This window comes from Arvicola amphibius, chromosome 2, assembly GCF_903992535.2.
Source record: "Arvicola amphibius chromosome 2, mArvAmp1.2, whole genome shotgun sequence".
In the NCBI taxonomy this organism is placed as follows: domain Eukaryota; kingdom Metazoa; phylum Chordata; class Mammalia; order Rodentia; family Cricetidae; genus Arvicola; species Arvicola amphibius.
In genome coordinates, this window is record NC_052048.2 from 35,353,662 (window position 1) to 35,373,078 (window position 19,417).

The 19,417-nt window shown below is 47.4% G+C and overlaps 1 protein-coding gene across 2 annotated transcripts in view; it reads left to right on the forward strand.

Moving 5' to 3' along the window:
* The window catches only part of Srgap3 (SLIT-ROBO Rho GTPase activating protein 3), a 222,449-nt gene that overhangs the window by 117,669 nt on the left and 85,363 nt on the right, over positions 1 to 19,417 (forward strand). For both annotated transcript variants that reach the window (XM_038319202.1, XM_038319203.1), the window contains exon 3: positions 10,801 to 10,963. In XM_038319202.1, the coding sequence (XP_038175130.1) occupies positions 10,801 to 10,963 (163 nt within the window). The remainder of the gene's footprint in view (positions 1 to 10,800; positions 10,964 to 19,417) is intronic.

Below are 19,417 nucleotides of genomic sequence, written 5' to 3' on the forward strand. Positions count from 1 at the left end.
ACACTGGCCAGCCTTACAGACCAGGCAGTGGTGACACACACCTTTGATCCCAGTAGCCACAACACTAGCTTGCCATAGAAACCAGACAGTGGTGGTGCACAGCTTTGATCCCAGCTCTAGAGAGGAATGTAAGACGGAAGGAGGCAGCTCTCAGCTCAGTCTCATTCTGAGATTCCTGGAGGCAGGATCGCCATTTCAGACAGAGGTAGAGGAGAGAGCCAGTGACTGGCTGCTTTGCTTTCTGATCTTCAGGTTGAATCCCAATATCTGTCTCTGGGTTTTTACTAATTGTCTTCATCCGTTGTCTTCTTTCTGAAAGCTATATGGCCATAGCATTTCCCCTCCCCAGGACGAGTGATTATACTTTACAAACTAGTGCTCCCTAGGTCTCCGGATATGTAGCTCTGTTCTACACAAACCCCAAAGTGTAATGACATCCACTCAAGTAGTGCTCCGTATCTGGGGTGACAGGGTCCCTTTTATTCTGATTCCATTGGGTTTTGGTAGTTCTTGCCTTTCAGGGGAATATGCCTCATGACAGCCCACTGTCCAGGGTTAAGTGATGCTGGCTGCTCTGTGACCCACAGAGAAAAGCAGCAGAGAAGTCTGTTCAAACACATTAGCAATATTTGGGGGGAAAGCCAGAGTTTGGGAAGAGCTGGGCGGTGTTTGGCTGAATGCTGCATAATATTCTATGCAGAAACTCAGTGCCAGCGCAGCTAGGAGTGTCTTCCAGCTTCACAGAGCAGTCGAGAGGGAGGATCCCAACTGACTTCGTTTCCAAGAAAGCACTTCTTACTGGGGAAGAAGTGCCGTGGTTTTCACAGCTGCAGTGTGTCTTAAAACGATAGTGTAATTGAGATTTAGCCTTCCAGGTTATTCTTGACAGAAAAGCATTTTTGCAGTGTGCAATTTGTAGTTGGTGTGCAGAGGACCCGGAGTTGAGAGGTCTGGGCAGGATGAAGGAAACCCTCAGGTCGGGCTTGTGTTTCCTACTGATAGTTATGACTGCTCCCATGGCCAGAATCACACCAATAAGTTGTTTAATTTTCCAGGTTCCCTCATGTCTGCTTTACCCTGTGCCAGGTGAATAGTAGTCACCATCTTATGGCGCTTTCATGACATGGAGGACAGATACATCTCTATCTTCCTGGGTGACACTAGTAAGGTTTGGGGAAATTAATTTGCCTGGGACACAGCTTTTGTTGCTGATAGTACAGGCAGGATTTGAATCTTGATTGTCAAACTTCCAATGCAAAGCGCCTCTGGCTGTACCACCGCGTGGCAGGTCCATTTCCTTGGCTACCTGCCTGGGTTAATGCTTGCTGAGTGTCACCATCTAGCCAGACCTGTGTGAGCATCAGGGGTCTGGAAAAGGCACTTGTGAGAAGCCTCTGTTATGGCCTGGTGAGTTGTGGGTCTCACAGAGCTCAGGTCAGAATAGCAAGGCGCCGAACAGTTTATAGGTCTGGCATGTGCCTTCATCCTGCTAGGTACTTGAAAACAAGGGATCATTTCTAGTCTCTCTGTCTCTTTGTCTGTCTCTGTCTCTGTCATAAACACAAGACAGAACTGCTCAGTGCTCCTCAAAATAAAGGAAGGTTCACTGGTGCTCCCTGAGCCATAGCTGCTCAATTGTCTCCCAGCCTCCTTGATGCTCCTGCGTTGGTAACACCTCTCTAATCTTCCAGCAATCCCCAGGCTCCAGCACCTGCCTAAGAATGCATTATGCTGTTTGTTTCCCTTCAAGTTGCTTTCTCGGGTACCTTCTATTTATGGCAAGCATTTAAAAAAAGAAGTCTATGGCTAAGGAAAGTTCTTTGTAAATATCTTTAGAAAATGACAACAGTAGACTTGAGAGATGGCTCCATGGGGAAGATACATTCTGTATTTGAGTGTGAAGACCTGAGTTCAAGCTCATAAAACCCACAGGAAGACCAGGTATGCTTGTACATGTCTATGGTGGCGCTTCAGAGAGGGAGAAGTCAGGAGGATCACGGGGGCTAGGTGCCACCCTATCTCTAGGTTCACTGGGAGACCTTGCATCAAGGGAGTATAGTGTGGAGTAATGGCTAGGATGCCTGGTGTTCTCCTTTGGCCGCTGTGTGTGCGTGTGTATGTGCACACCACACATACACACGCACACACAAACACATGCACATTCATGCATACACACACACTTAAAAATCCAAGGGAGATACTGAGCCTGGGTTTTGGAATGTGATAATCCCTATGCGAACAAAAGTTCACACTGCGGTCCATTTCCAGTTACTTGTGAAAAATCATCACCTTCTCTCACCTCTAGTTTTCATCCTGCAGATTCTACCAGATCAAATGTCCATCATTTCTATATTCTATTGTCCCTTGTCCACCTTCCCTCACCTCCAACATCTCTCTTCCTTCTTCTGTCATTTCAACCTTCTACCTTTCACCTTCCCTCCTCTACCATCCATCTTCCATTTCTACCTCCCACCGTCCATCTCCCACCTTCCACCGTCTCCCACCTCCCATCGTCTACCTTTTACTATCAGCAGTTTCCTCTTCTCGTCTGTGGCAGGGCTCTCAGGGGTCACCTTACACTGTGCTCTCTGCGACGGCTGCAGCCCTTTCTTCTCTTCTTAGTTTTCCATCTGGTCTTCACTGCTCCCACACATGTTCCCTGGAATCCTCAGCTCATAATCAGTAGATTGCAAACTCTTAACCAGATTGTGATTCATTTGTGTGTGTGTGTGTATATACATACATACGTATACATCACATATGCATCAACAGCACCCTGGTTTTTGTATTAAGAATGATGACTAGATTTAAAGGGCACACTGCATGTAGGAGTCTAGTTTTGTCTCCATTCCATTAGGTAGGTAGAATAACAGTGGATTTTAAGGCTTGTATAGGACCTTATACTCTGCAAATTTATTCATGAACCTTAGTTTGATCATCCTTCTAAGAATCCTGGTGGCACATGGAGAGTCAGAGGAGGCGTTATCACCCCTCTGGGGCAGACAAGGGACTTGAAGGCCAGGCACAGTGGATCCTAACTCAGGACCCACAGTTGAAGGATGAAATAAATGACCAGATGAGCCTTAGTAGGGCTTCCTCTGCTTGATTCTGTTAGATAAACCGAGGCACAGAGGCTTGCAGGGAAGGAGATGGAGAGATTGCCCAGGTGTTTCCTGATGGGGCAGTGGTTTTCATTTCAGGACCAAAGATGGGGTCTGGTTCTTGAAGAGGGTGTCAACCGCAGGGACTTGTTCTCTCTAGATCCCAAGATCCCAGGACACTGGATTTAGATCCACGTGCCTCTGGGGTTCTGCAGGCTTGGATCTGGGTTCTGTTTGCTAAGCGGAATTTTCCAGCCCCCAACTGGGAAGCTGGCAGAGCTAGCTTGCTGCTAATTTCATTTTCCTAACTTACCAGCTTGGCAAGGCTTGGCCTCTCCAGCTTCAGTCTCTTGGAACCTCATTCCCACCTTTCTTAGCCAAAGAAAGCAAGCAAGCTGTGACTCACCAGAAATGTTCATTGCTAGTTTCTAGCCATAAAAAAAGAAAATATGTACATCTGCGGAAGTTCTGTCCTTATGTCCTAGCTCAGCAGCTTCTGCCTGCCGAGGTGCAGGATGAAAAAAGCATAAGAGTCGCTCAGAGTGAGCCGGAGAGAGGGAAGGCTGCCTTACTTCATTTTGGTGTCTTCTAAGAAGGGGGCTTTAGCAAGAAATGGTAGCAGAGGAAAGTAGCTATCAGGTCCAGGGACCTTTGGAAAAAGGGCAGGTGGCCTCAGGAAAAGGAGAGTGGAAGCAGAGATTCCTGAGGATCCCCATCCTGGTCTGTCTCCTGTGATATTGCTTTCTGCAGTCCCAGGGTAATGCGGATGGTGCATGGGATGAGGCACCCAGGGCCCATCCCCCTGCAGGCTCCCGCCACACTGTGCAGCCTGCTTATCCTACCCAGTCATTCCTCTGCTTCGTCCACACTGGTCTTTATTTAGTCCCTTAAATACATGCACTGAGTCCCCTGCCCCTTAAGGGAGGCCATGCTTCTAGTACTTTCCCTTAACCCCCTCTAATTCTTCTTAGAAGCCCACCTTACTTACTCCTTCCTCATAGACCCTTTAGTGGAACCTTGAAGTCAGGCCTCAAGATCTTTGCTCTGGGCTCTCGTGGCATGGTATTTACTCTAGCACTTTCTGTCAGTGTAATTCTGCACACACCTGTGATGTCTCTAATGGTGGGACAATGGTCTTTATCCTGCCACTTGTATTATTTTACTAAAATGCAGATTGGCCAGTAGCCAGGCAAGAAGTAGAGGCAGGACAACCAGGCAGGATATAGAGACAGGGCAATGAGAGCAGGAGGATTCTGGGAAGAGGAAAGCTCAGTCTGCAGTCATCACCCAGACACAGAGGAAGCAAGATGAGAATGCCTCACTGAAAAAGGTGCCAAGCCATGTGGCTAACATAGACAAGAATAATGGGCCAATTTAAGATGTAAGAATTAGTTAATAAGAAGCCTGGGCTAATAGGCCAACCAATTTATAATTAATGTACGCCTCTGTGTGTATCTTTGGGACTGAACGGCTGAGGGACTGGGTGGGACAGAAACCTCTGTGAACATGGTTCTGTCTCCCCCAGCACATTGTCTATGGAGAACAGGAGCCGCACATGTGCTCAAGGTCACCTTGGAGCCTGGCCTACAGAATGCACATCGTAAAAGCAGTGCACAGATGAGCCACTGAAGAATGGCCAGGGAGCCCTTTCCTGGTGTTTAGTGGCATGATTTGAGTAGCTAGGCCACCTGCATAGGTGACCTGTGTACTGTCACTTTACTGGAAGGTAGATACAGATGTGTCTTTCTGTTTCACCTTGGTGGCTCTTATTGATAGCCCAGTGAGGTAGTGAGGGCCTGCTACCATTGTGGCAAAGGTCGCAGATGCCAGCCTTCTATAGAAGGGCTAGTTCTAACTCTGATCCTGGCTATGAAGAGCCTACTTGGAATATTAGTTGCTTTTGGTTCTGTGGTAAATGCCATGACCAAAAGCGATCATGGAAGAAAAAGTTTATTTTGTTGGCTTATGGTTCCAAAAGGGAGGCCATAATGACTGAGGAGGCATGGCAGCAGATAGCCATGGCGGAGAGCCGAGCAATCACATCTTCAACCACAAACACAAAGCAAAGAATGAGAATTGGAAGGGGGTGAGACTATAAACTCCCAAAACCTGTCCCCAGTGATACCTCCTCTAGTAAGGCTGCACCTCCCCAGGCAGGACCTAACCTGGGACTGGGTGTTCAGAGGAGCTGATGGAGGACATTTTACATTCAAACTGCCCAGCTTTTTGTTTGTGTGAGTGGGGACCCACACATATGAGTGGAAACAGGGCTGTGAGGAGATGGGAAGGCAGAACTAGCTGTTTCTCAAGCTGGGTGGAGCTTGGAGTGGGCATGCTGCCTAGCAGGCAGGTATGGCTCACTGCCCTTGCCTAGCGGGTCCTTGTTCCCAGCCGTGGGAGTCAGGAGAGTTGCCTCTCTCTGATTGCCGCCTTGTAGACTCTTTGCGGGGAGGGGCTATCTCTCTCCCAGCCATACCTCTAACCTTTGCTTCGTTCCCCAAAGGCTACTTCCATGTCTCCAGGTGTCCAGCTAGAAAATGGGTGTCATTCTGGAGTCTCCCTCCTCAGCCCCCACCAAGTTCAGTCAATACCCAGGCACTGAATCCTTCAGCTTCTCTCTTGGCCCCTGGATGTCGCCCCCTGTCCTCCCAGGGTCCCACTGTAAGGACCGAGAAGACACTTCGGCCCCTTTACTCCTTTGCTGTAGATCAGCTGTTCTCAATCTGCGGGTCATGAGTTGAACGACCTTTTCACAGGGGCCACCCAAACCATCAGAAAACACAGATGTCTACATTACAATTCATAACAGTAGGAAAATTGCAGATATAAAGTAGCAGTGAAAATATTTTTATGGGTGGGGTCACCACAACATGAGGACTGTATTAAAGAGTCAGAGCCTTAGGAAGAGTGAGAACCATTGCTCTAGATCCTTCTATTGTTCCCTGATGACTTCAGAATAAAGATCCAACTCTTTAATGGTACTTAAGGCTCTCTGCTATTGGTCTCTTCCATATTCCCCAGCCACATCTGTCACCTGGGATCTCACCCCAGAGCATCACATGGGGCCCTGAAGCTGCCTGTCAGCTCACCGGTATGCTCTCTTCTCCTTTTGGCTGGCCTTTGGTAATAGTTCTCCACCCAGAAGGTTCTGCTCCAGGAATTTCCACTCTAGCCTTTGATCCTCAGTCTAGAAAGTACTATCTGAAAGAAGACAGCAGTGACCACCTTGCTTCTGGGTCTGGTATGGGGAGGCTCAGCAGCCTCCCTCCCATGGATATGTTAATGAGGCTATAGCATCATCTCCTGTCTCCCATGCATCTTTAAGTAGAAGGCTCAGGCGGAGGCTCACCAGAGAAGTTGAGCTTCTATACACACAGCAACTTCACGAACTAGTGTATGTGTACATGTGTGAATGCATGCACCCCCACATGTGAACACATGCAAATGCATGCACCCACAGAGAGACGATGAATGGAAGCCTGAAGGAGCCCCAGATCACTCTTCAATACATTAGCTGCTGTTGCTATATCTTCCTTCTCCTCCTCCTTCTGTCCCTCTTCTTCTTTCTCCTCCTCTTCCTTCTCCTCCCCATCCTCACTCCCACACTCTTCCTCAACCCAGTCTTGGGCTGTGGTCCACAGGTTCTGTCCTTTTAGTCTGCCTGCTACCATTTTGCTCTGGCCAGGCAACCTAATTAAAGGTCATCATTAAAGTCAATCTAGCACCTCCGAGTCCTTTCAAAATCACTTGCCTTTTTGCTTTCCTCCGAAACCTCCATAATTTTTACACATTTAATTCCCCAGATGCTGTTCAATTCTTGCATCCCAGATTGAGCTAAGCCCCTGAAGTGATTTCAGTAACAGCTCAATTATGCTGCTCTCCTTTAATCCTTCCATTCCCATCGCCTCCCAGGAAGTAGTAGGAAGTGGGATGGATCGTGTTCTCTGCCCAAACCTGCTTCTTTCCCTGCAGCTCTCCTCCTAGTCTGTCGCTGGCTTCCTCCCAGTGCCTGAAAGCCAACTCTCAGAATCACCAGTCTCTCCTTCTGCTCCCACTTGTCTTTCCAGCAGCTCTTCAAGATGAGATGTACCCTGTTGTGGAGGGTTTGTCTAGACTTCAGTGATCCCAGTGCTACCACCCAGCCTTCACCAGCTCCTTTTGCCTGAAATGAGATTCCTTCATGAGTGTCTCTAACTTCATATTTGTGTCCACACTTCCCCACCTTCTCGGTATTCTATCCATTCATCGTCTTTATTTTCTATCCATCTGTCCACCCAGCCATATAACTATCAATGCATCTGTGTATGTACATACATATGGGTCTATCTATCTATCTATCTATCTATCTATCTATCTATCTATCTATCTATCTATCTATCATCTATCTATCTATCTATCATCTATCTATCTATCTATCAATCATCTATCTATCTATCTATCTATCTATCATCTATCTATCATCTATCTATCTATCTATCTATCTATCTATCTATCTATCTATCTATCTATCCATCCATTGTTCATCCATTATCCCCCATCCATCCATCCATCTATGCCACTCAGCTGCCTACCTACATATCTACCTCGCTCATTCATCTGTCCATCCATCTGTTCATTATATCCACCCACCCTGCTCTCCCTCCAGTTGCCCCTCAGTGATTTTTTTCCAAAACACACACTATTTATACTTGTATAACCTCGGTGACTTCCTACTTCTGAATTCTGACTACAGAGTAAAATCTTTTGAAGAATGTTTTTAAAGTACCAATAGCAAGTTCCACTCTAGCACTTTGTCCTGGTATTTTGATAAGTCCCCGAGGTTATTCCACTATGTAACGTGGGCTCAAAACTCCATAGCCTAGATGGCAGAGTCCCAACTACTTTGACCTGACACTCCACGCCTGCTGCAATCAAGCATCTCTGCTGTTTCCCAGCCCCTCATTTCCAACCATCTTCTAGTAGTAGTCTCAGTCTCTCTCTCCTCCCTCTCTCTCTCTCTCTCTCTCTCTCTCTCTCTCTCTCTCTGTGTGTGTGTGTGTGTGTATGTATGGAAACCCCATATCCATCCTTCAAAACCCCAGTACAAATGAAATCTTTTCTCAAGGGTCACTTTAGCGCAGCATCTGCTCTATGGTTGTCACCTTACTGGGCCCTGAGCACAGTGAGTACAACAGAAACAGTATCTGCCCCCTAAGAGTTCCCAGGAAGGTGAGATCCGGGGCCTAGAAATTAAAGGCAGAATGTATCAGGCAGCCTTCTGTAACAACAAGGAATTTCATGAGATAGTAAATTTCTGAAGAGAAAGTTTTTTGGTTTTGTTTTTTATTGTTTTGGGCTAACAGTCTTATAGGTTTTACTTAAAAATTGGCCTTCCAGGTCTCCCGCATGTGTTTGTAGGGCATAGTATATCATAGTGTGGTATGAATTCATGGTATCACAGAGCTGATAGCCTCATGGCAGGAAGTGGAGAAGGGGAAGAAGAGGGGCTGGGGGTCTCATGGGGCTGTGCTTTCAGTGAACTAATGGCCTCCCACCTCTTAAAAAGATTCCCTCATTTTCTAACAGCACCACCCCGAGAGCCACTGGGAGACACTCAGGTCCAAATTTTAGAGTAGTTCTCAAAGTCACATGTGCATCCGAATCCCCAGGAGGGCTTGTAAAACCAGGGTGCCTGGCCAAACTCCAGGGTTTCTGATTAGTGGTCCTGACAGTTTGTACCTCCAACAAGCTCCTATCAATGCCTGTGCTGCAGGCCAGAGAGGACGCTTGAGAATGGCTGTCAGCCCATGGTCAAGGGACGACTCTCTGAAGAAGAATGGCATTTGAGCTATACAGGAAGTGGAGGAGGCAGCCAGGGAAGGAGGAGTTGCTAGCATGGCCCAGGTAGCAAGAAGGGCATGGTACAGAAGGGACCAGAGTAAATGTGCAAAGGGCTCATGGCTCCTGGAACCCCAGCAGACAGATGCTCTGGGTGCGTCTTCATTACTGACCTTTATGACTCCCCTTTAATTCTTTTTCTTTTTCTTTGATCTCAACCTCTTGACAGGGAGCCCTTCAAGGCAGAGTCTGTGTTACAGGCACGTGTAGAAGAACACAGCCCACTCAGAACCGGCTGTGGAATCGGTGCACAGGGAACCTAGCTAGGCCTGAATTTTACCATTTCAGATCTTTCTAGAATGTCAGCAAAGGGTGGCTCTTTAGTGTTGCACCTTCTTTATGTTTTCTTAGGCAGTTGCGTACTCACCCTGACAAGTGTGTTTCCAATTATTCTCCAGTAAAGCCAGTGCTGCTGGTCTGACTACTGCCTCTATCCCAAACTCTCCTCTCCCAAATATTTGCTGCCTAGATTTTCCAGCCCATTTGGTGATAGAAGAAGAAAAAAGTCCTTGAAGTTAAATGGCCCCTCTTCTCTTACCTTCTCAAATTCCAGGAGCTGGGGGATGGTGAGAGAGGAGCATCCCAGAAGCCCACGGGGCTGTTTTCCACAACACCTCTGCTGTGCCCTGGTGAGGAGGGTGCAGTCACAGCTGGAGTCAGCACTTAACCTTCCTCACAACCTGACCCAGTGGCTGCATTTCCTTACTTGGCCTGCTCCCCAAGGAGCCAGTCATTCAGGACAAGGGTGGAGCAAGGCAGGGTTGGGGTTCTCTGGAGCTAGTGGTGGGCCTTGTTTACAATATTTCTTTCCACAATAGAAAGCACAGTGAGAGAAAGATCGGGACTTGAAAAAGGAGAACCCCAGTTCAGGTATGCCGTGTGTCAAGATGGGGTCATCAATTGCACTGAGTTTAGGGTTTTATTTGCCTTTCTCCTTACAGAAGAGTATATACCCCTTTTCCTGAACCCCACTGAGGGATCTTTGGGAAAGTAGAGACAAGAGAGATTTTCTGTTTTCTCATTAGCCTGGGAAGCAGTGATACACAGAGATCCTCAGACATCAGATCACATCAAAGGGCCTGGAGGGCTTTTTAAAGCCCAAATTGCCAGGCCCAAGCCCAATGCATCTGATTCTGCAAGGGTGGAGGATGCATTTCTGATATGTTTTCAGGGGATCACAGCGTGGCATCCTGTGTTATCACCAGCTAGACTCCAACTAGAGTCAGTCTGATAGCTCATCATTCACTATTGGACAAAGGCTTATTTGTCCTGTAGGTGCCTGTATTTTCCTTTGCCCCTGCTCCCACATGCAGACTCTGAATCCTACAGGCCTACCCTCACCAGTTCTTTCAAGCATTTGTCACACTGGTTTCTGGGAGGTCAGGAGCTCCCTAGGGAAGAACAAAGGTGTTAAAAGCCCAGGAGATTCTGTGGGTTAGTGGAGGCAGGTTAGCAGAAAGGAAGTAGCTTCTTATGTTTTCCACTGCATAGACCTAGCAACCATGAAATATTTCAGAGCAATCTATTTAGTATTTCTCAGTCCGTTGAGATAGATTCTTCCCAGAAGAGGGAAGGGAACGTGATGAGTGCTACATTCAAGACGAACATGGATGGCCCAGGACAGAACCAGAGTCAATGACCCCAAGAGCTAGCTGTAGAGCTGCTTGCTCTACAACCATGAAATATCACTTTAGTACTCTGGCCTATTTCCATAGTTATAAGAAGTGTAATAAGATTGACTTTGAAGGTGACTGTAAGGGTCAAACGTGCGTGACCACGTGGACTGACGTGAAGCCAACCTGAGCCATCTTGGTTCCCACAGGAAGGACCAATACCTCCTCTCGCCCGTGAACTGTTGGTATCTGGTACTGCATCAGACCCGGCGGGAGAGCCGAGATCATGCCACCCTCAATGACATCTTCATGAACAATGTCATCGTCCGCCTTTCCCAGATCAGTGAGGATGTCATCAGACTCTTCAAAAAGGTGAGCTGCCCTTTCTGCCCCAGGTGTCTTTCCCAGACTGGCCATGACAATATTCTACCAGAAAGGCAGGCGTTGAATGATACAGGGGGAAGAGGGGTTCACCATACTCTCCAGCCCAAATTTGACCTCTGTATGTACCTTTGAAAAACTGTGTGTACTCAGCCTCTTTAGCACCTACGGACACAAGAGTAAAAACCTTTACGTAGCTAGGTATGTAGTATACATGTATCATAGGCAATCTGGAAAAATGGAGGTGGGCATGGGCACAAAAATTTAAATCAACAGAAATTTTACCTGTCAACCAGTTTTAAAATTCTAAGAATTTCTTTATGTATGCCTATATAAATATATTTCCCGCTAGTGTCTATAATTTGTGCACTCTCTAGAACGCATACACCTTTCCCCTTGTGTAAGATTATACTGCATATTTGATGTGACTGCCTGCTTATGTCACATACCAAACTTAGGTGATGCTCTCTGTCAGAAATTTCCCACGTTGAAAATAAACTTCTGTCTTGAATGACTTCACAGCATTTTATTATATAGCCCCACTGTGAGCTTCTCCCCACATCCATTGTTACTCAGGATCAGTTTCCACAATGAGAATCATAGGCTCAAAAGTTGGTTTACTTTTCAGGCTTTGGTGGAATACTCCATTGTTAAAAGAAAGGTTTACCCAGGGAATATCCAGGAGCCAAGCGTGAAGAGAGCCATCGCTTTTTATGTCCCCTAAAGCCTTTGTCCTAAGCGTCTTACACAATGGAGGCTCTATGTAACTGTGTGAAGAATTGAATTTTCTATAAAATGGGTGTGTCATTTAGCTTTCTCTTGTCTGTTGAGCGAGGCTAAAGTTGACTGCTTTGGGGGGCCTGTGTGAAGAGCAGGCATGCTTATGGGGAAGGACCTTAGCAGGACACTAGATTCCTTAATATTTTAGAAAGAAAATAATCCTGCTACTATCCCTTTAAAAACCCATGTGTCCTGTATATCTTCAGGCTTGTGACTTATACCTGTACCTCAGTTTCCTCATTTGTGAAATGCTCACAGACCATCTCGCTAGCGTTAGACAGGGTACACCATTCTCGTGTGATCTGTGTATCTTTGGGTTCATGACTTACATTTTCCATGCCTCAGTTTTCTCTCGTGTAAAATGGGTAAAAACACCCTGGAGGGGAGTGGGCAATGCAGGCTACCCTGGCCTTGCTCTGTGAAAGCTGGCTGTGACCCTAGGACAGCAGCGATTGTCACTCGCTGTAGCTGAGGTACAGTTTAGTGATCCAGTGACCCAGGGTCAGACACACAAGGAGGGGGACAAGCTGCTGACTTAAAATAGAATCACCCTCCCAAGGTCTGTGCTTGGATGGTCCACTTTGAGGGTGGCGTCCACAGAAGAGCATTGGCTGCTGCCTTATGACCTCCCGCCACACAAAACACTTCTGGTTTCATCCTGATGCCGTGTTTATGAAATGTGGTCTGAGTTTAATATTTGCATAAGCAAACATAATTAGAACAGTAAATACAGTGCCAGAAAAAAAAATCTATCACCCCACAGTGCTTCCCAGAGGCCAGCCAACAAGCTTCAGCTGTCTGCTGCTTTGGAGTCCTGATCCTGGCTTGGCCCCCACCCGCTGCCGCTGTCACAGCCTTTCCTGGGTGGGAATGACTCAGGGAGAAAGGGTCGGCAAGGCCTTTAGGAAACGAAGGCTGTCTTTTCCAGAGCTGAGCCCCAGGACAAGTGAGATAAATCTTCACAGTTCTCATTTAGTCTGACAGCAGCCTGACTTGTGATGGGGGTTAACAGGGTGGAAAATAATGAAAAATGTCCGCAGCTGAGCTCCTGGCTGCCTTGTTACCAGGCCTGTCCTGTAGAACAAAGGAACTGACCTGGCCCCTGTGAGCTGGGAGAGGGTCGGAGACAAGCCTGCCTGGCTGATTGAGCCCAGTGAGGTTCCTTTGTTTTGCCCACATTAGAGATAACTCAGAGCTAAGCCCGTGCTCCTTGTATAGGGAGAATTCTTGTATCTATCTCAACCACTTTGGGACTAAGTCCTGGGCGAATGGGCGGTGCACCCCATTTTACGTAGATGGGAGAGGGTCTTGGGCAGCTTCAAGGAGAACCTAAGTGTGGCGTCAGCCCCTTACCATCAGTGAGGCAAGGCTTTTAGGGTTTGTCTCTGTACTGCCTCACTGACCACCCTGGCCAGTCTCTTTGAGCCTCAGTGTTCTTATCTGGGAAGTGGGTCCGGTACAGTGTCCACACTGGGGAACACTTGAAAGAGCAGAGACAGGTGAAGTCCCACCATAAGGTATGGCACTCTGATCATACTCAAGAAATGAAAGTTTATTAGTGGTCCCTTGCATGGAGGCATGTGGCCAGTATGGAGTCCTAGGGCTTGGTGGGGTGTTTCCTGACCACCCACCCAATTTTACTGTAACGGTCGAGCTGCAGGAGGCCAGGAATGGTTGCTGTGGGCTTGAAATAGTTGCCCTGCCAACCATCTTCCCACTTGATTCTCATGCTTTCAGTATTCTCTATGCTCCCTTTCACATAGTCTAGATTATAGTTGTTTGTTATTTTTAATTTTTTTTATTTTATGTGCATGTTTAGTCTCTCTGTGTGTGTGCCATGTGCATGCAGTGCCCGTGGATGACAGAAGAGGGCGCTGGATACTCTGGAACAGGAGTTACAAGCAGTGTGAGCAATAACGTGGGTGCTGGGAACTGAACTGGGTCCTCTGCCAGAGCAGAACGTGCTCTTAGCCACTGAGCTACTTCCTAGCTCATGGGGACTCTATTCTAAGGAGAAATGACAGCATTGAAAATTCCAGAAACTTAGGTCACTTAAGGTGCAAATCTGTCATCCAGCTGCTCGGGCCACTGAGTCATCATGAGTTCATCATAAGTTCAAGGCCAGCTCAGGCCATAGAGTGAATTCAAGACTAACCTGGGCAACTTAGTGCCATCCTGTCTCAAAAACACAAAGGAGTGTAACTGGCCTGTCAGAAATGAGGATCTTCCAAAGAGATACTTGTATCTCTCAATCTGACTATTAGATCGTTGATACAATGGACCCCAGAGAAATAGGGTTTTCTCCAGGAACTTCATGCTAGCAAAAGGAAAAGGTGGGAGTGTGCGCGTGTGTGTATGTGTGTGTGCACGTGTGCTGTGTGTATATTTGTCTCCCTGTAAGATATTTCACACAGTTATAGCAACTTGTCAGAATACCTTTTCAGGATGAGACTGAGTCCAGGAAAAGATGGGTCGGTGGGCGGGACCACACCTGGACCGGGATGTGTCAGATGTGCATTCCTTTGCCCTCTATTTAAACTTCCGTCTCACCTCAAGGCCCCAAAGACAGACTTGAGGGTTTTTATGTAGCTCTATCCGTCTTCTCAATGTGGCGTTGAATAAGTCTCCTCCCTTTTTTATGGGTGGCGGGCTTTCCACTTTTAAATTGGCTCTCCTTATTCGTTTACTGAGAGCAGGTTGCTGGACCTGACTTGGGCATAGCTTGTATACTCCCACCCCGTTTGATAACAGAAGGGTTCAGGATGTAGCTCAGAGACTGAATACTTGACTAGTGTGCATGACTAGCCCAGCATTCAATCCCCAGCACCAGGAAAAGGCATTCCAGAAGCTCGTGGAGGTGGGCTGACTTTAAGAGGAGGGGTCTGGCTCAAACAGAGCGAAGTGGAGCAGAATGAGGTCTTAGAGACCCTCTGGAATGGTCAGTACCTGTGTCTGTGGACAACGGAAATACAGTTCAACCTGCTTGAAGGGGGAAGAGGCTTTCCCTGCCTTTACAAGGTGACCTTGGCTTCAGGTATGGGTGTGCTTCTAGGGACACAAGAATTGTTTCCAGGAAATTGTCTATTTCTGCTATGTGACTTTGGTGTCTGTTTCCCAGTTTTCAGGGGACAGTTTTGATGAGGAGCCTTTTCTTAGATTGTCCCACTTTTATGACCAGGGGGCTCCCAGCAGCTCTAGGCTTGAATCTACCATTAGAATTCCTGAGCACTGATTGGACCAGCACAGACATGCGATCACCCTTGCTGCTGCAGTCTGATGAGGAAGGCCTAAATGTGGGAGAGATGCCCACTTCTGGAGCAAGAAATGCTCAACCCTGCTGATCCACAGGGCTGAGGATAGGTGAGGGTGGCTCCCCCCAAAAGTTGGGGTGGTCATTATGAGAAGAAAGAGATATTAGATGTCCCCCTGGGCCCTCTACTCCAGTTCTTTATCATATTTAACTAGGCGTCCCCTCAGCGAAGGATATGCCTTACCTCTCAGGATTGCCCGTTCTATCTGGGAACAGCTATGATCAACAGACAGTCCTTCAATGCAGAAATGAAATATTACGAGTTTTTCTCTTGGGTTCCTGAGGACCACAAATATCCAATAATGTAAAAACCCATGCGTGGCTTGGAGACAGACATGAAGGTGGTCCGCCCAGGTCTTTGCTGCCTGGAGACGAACATTCTCGTTCACTTAGGTCTTCTCAAGCTGCTTCCCATAAGTCATGCTGAGTTTTTCCTGACCTCTAGTAGTTTACGGTGAGAAGCATTGAGGAAGAAGGATTAGTGAGCTTGGAGTTGTGAGGGCTCAGCTGAAACCTCCAGATATTTTTGCATTAACTTTTAAAATCTGGCCTGCACACAGCCCCCCACCCCCCCACCCCCGTGTTCATCTCTTTAAAACTTCATCTTATTAGAGTCTGGCCAAATTACTTCAGTGAAGTTTCTAGGATTTTTCTCAAGAGGCAAGAACTCCTCATCTGCGGGGAAGGCCCCTGTCATAACATCTTCATGCCGTCCTTGTGTGTGTTGCCTTCTGTGTTGATTTGAACGAGATGTCTTCCATTGTTGTGGGATATTTACCAGAGAAGACTGCTTGGACATGGGCTTAAGCCAATAGAAAGGCTTTATTAGTGTAGACCTGCGACTACACTGGGTGTTCAGGGTCCTGGTGTAGCATTGAGCCTTTCTCAGGCTGAGCTCTTAAGCACAAAAACCATGTTCTGGGTTGACATCCTTCAGTTAACAAGAACAGTTGGCCGGAAGCAGAACTACAGAAAATTAGCACATTTAGAGACTTTCTCAGAACTATGGATTTTGATGGGTTAGGCCTCTGTTTTAGCTTTGGCAGATGGAACTGTTTACAGCCTGAAAGGAACTTCCATGATGGAGTCAGTCATGCTAAGGTCTGGGGTCCTGTTACACCATAAGCCTTGTGCACTGGTCCCTGTTTGGTAGCTGTTTGGAAAGCATTTGGAAGTGTGGCCTTGCTGGAGGAAGGGTGTGACTGGGGCCAGGCTCTGAGGTTTCTAAAGACTCTTTTTCACTACCTCCTGTCTGTGCCCGGAGATGCGAGCTCTTGGCCATTGCTGCCACCGTGCCCTCACTCTACCCTCATAATCTCTAACCTGAGAACGAGTTGGCAGTGAGGGTATTGAAGAGTAAAGGTGAGTGTGCCAAGTGAGAGAGAGTTGGGAGCTCCGAGCGAGGCAAGAGCACAGGAGACAGAACAGATTGTGACAGAGGTCAGAGGCACACCAGAACTGAGGGGACAGACGGCAGGCTAAGCTGAATTCAGCTCTTAAACATAACCTGCTTGGTCATTACATTAAGACAGTGGTTCTCACCCTTCCTAGTGCGGCGACCCTTTAATACATACAGTTCCTCATGTTGTGGTGACCCCCAACCATAACATTTTTATAACTGTAATTTTGCTGCTGTTATGAGTTGTAATGTAAATATCTGTTTTCTGATAGTCTCAGGTGACCCTGTGAAAGGGCTGTTTGATCCCAAAGGGGTCATTACCCACAGGTTGAGAACCACTACATTAAGCTAGACCATTTAAAAACTTGGAGATTTCATACCGGGTGTTTTGGCATTTGCTTGTAATCCCAGAACTCAGGGGGTAGGAGAATCAGGAGTTCAAGGCCAGCCTTAGCTACATAGTGAGTTTAGAGAAGCCTGAGCTATCTGAGACCCTGTCTCACAAAACCAAACCAAACAGGACTGCCTACGGCCCAGCTTCCCAAATGTTGTCCAGTATGCATATTGGCTCCTTTATTTCATCCTCCCGACCTTTCCCGACTTTGTGTTTGTGGTCTCCCCATTAAACATTACCTGCCAGTGGATGTCACAGTCTAGCCTGTGGTAGCGTCCCCTGGAGATGTGTTAGGAGCATATTGCTGGGCTCCTTAGTCCCAGTTGCTGAACCAGTAGGTCCAGAGTGTGGCCTGAGAATCTGTGTTGCTAACCAACTCTGAGCCGATTGTGGAAACCCGCGTGGGAAGGTTTTCCAGTGTAGCTTCCTTGTTTTATAGGTAAGGAAACAAAGACCTGTGTCTGCTAGGGAAATAATCTTCCCCAAGCCCAGGTATTTGACCCAGCTCGGAATCCAGCCCTATTCAGCACCCCAGCTGGGAGGGTCACTGTGTGTCACAGGCATCCCTCTTTCCCCTGGCTGTTTCTGAGAGTAGGTATTGAAGCCCAGCCCATTTGCAGCCTCTTCTGTTTTCCTCCGCTCCCTTCACAATAGCCATCCATTATTCTGCACGCCGATGCCTGTGGAATTTAATTACTTGCCCTGGCCGTGATGTGAATTTGATTGTTGGAAGCTACAGCATTCTGGAAGAAGCGCTAATGAGGAGAGACTCTCAGCAGAGACGAGAGGGCATTTGGGGGGCCTGTGTTTGAAAGCAGCCCTTCACTGTGTGGCAACAAGGACTTGGTCTTCAGCGAGTTTTCTCGTCCCCGCCTCGAAGATGTCCATTGCATTTCATAAATAAATCAGGGCTTTTGTGTCCAATAATTGCTTTGCTTTGTAACCGAGATCAAAAGCAGCCGTGGCCTTGGATTCAAAGCCAAGTTTATTTTTCAGTTTTTTTTTTTTTTTTCTTGCAGGAGAGAGTGAGGGTTTGCATGCTGGAGGGTCCAGCGGTGAGGTCTGCACTGGGGTGGGAGAAGAAAGAGATGAAGGACCTCAGCCTGTCTCCACTGTCTCCCAGGGAGACAGACAGCCTGAGAAGCAGGCCTCAGCAGCCTTTCCTGCTCATTCAATACACATTTGCTAGTGCTAGTATGATGGCAAATAAGCAATTGTGGCGAAGAAACAATTGGTGCTTATTCTGCACAAGGCCCTAAGCATTCTGTATGCACTGAATTCTTCAAGTCTGAGAAGAAGACTTCCCATCATCCCATTGTACAGATAAGGAAAGCCAAGCAGGTAGAGGCTGCAGTTTTACTTCAGATACATCCAGTTCAGTGGTAGAAATAGGCGATGAACAGGCCAGAGAAACAATTTAAACATAGCGCCTTCCTTTGGGATGCTTCCAGGGTAGTGTAGAAGTTGAGCTAGATACAACGAAATGATTTATTTGGATGTACCAGGCAGGGGTGGCCATCCCTACCCAAGTTAATTCAGAGGGAGGTTCAAGAAAGGCATGGTGTCATGGATTCAGTGCTGCAGTGAAATCTGGTGCTAAGAGTCGATCACAGGTTGGCTCCCTTGGGAAGCTGACTCTCATGGAGATAAAGTACAGGTTGGGTTGGGGGGTCCCACCTGAAGAAGGAAAGGGATGGGGGGCAGGAGGCATGAAGGGGCCGAGTGTGTGGTGGAGTCCTAAGAAGCTGAGATGGACCTGCAGAGCTGAGCCTAGAGGTTGGGCCCTTCTATCCTCATGCTGATTGATCAGTGCTTGTGGGTTGTCTCTAAAGACGGTGTGCACATGCTTAGGCAGATTGCTCCTTCAACCATGGTGTCTATAGGTAGCATTTCCTAGGAGGAAGTTCTCAGTCCTGCAGGGAAGCTTGAGTGTCACACGATGGTGTCCTCAACACATATACAGCGCTTTGAGGGAAGCAAGAGAAGCAAAGTTGAGTGGGCAGGAGAAGCAGACCAGCACCGTGGCTGAGCAGCACTGTGGCTGAGCTTAGAGACTCCACCTCAGACCCTGCTGCCTTGGGCCATCTGAGCACAGTTTGATCCCTTCTGCCCTGTTCTGTCACTTTCAAAATGAAGCAAATGGAAATCTCCTTCCGATGGCTGGTCAAAGATTAAAGCATGATGTGAAATGCCCACCTAGCACACAGTAAACAATCAGTGCATGCTAGGGATTAATAGGGTTGTTTGCAGGTCTTTGAGAAGGAATGAAGTGAGGGAGATTGGAGGTAGGGGGAATGCTGGGAAGGTTTTATTCAGGGTCCACAGGTTAAACAAATTTTGGGAAGACATCACCTATAGCTTCTCAAAGAAGCTGGTGTGTTTGTCTCTTCTTTTGTGACCTCTTGTTTCTTTTTCTTGCCTTATTAGTTTGGCTAGTACCTCTAGCCTGTACAACATGGAGGGAAGAGGCACACTTGACGTCTAAAAGGTGTGCTTCTAACTGTTACCATTTAAAAAAAAGAAAGGAAAACTAGGCCCACTTAAGACCCCACACACACCACC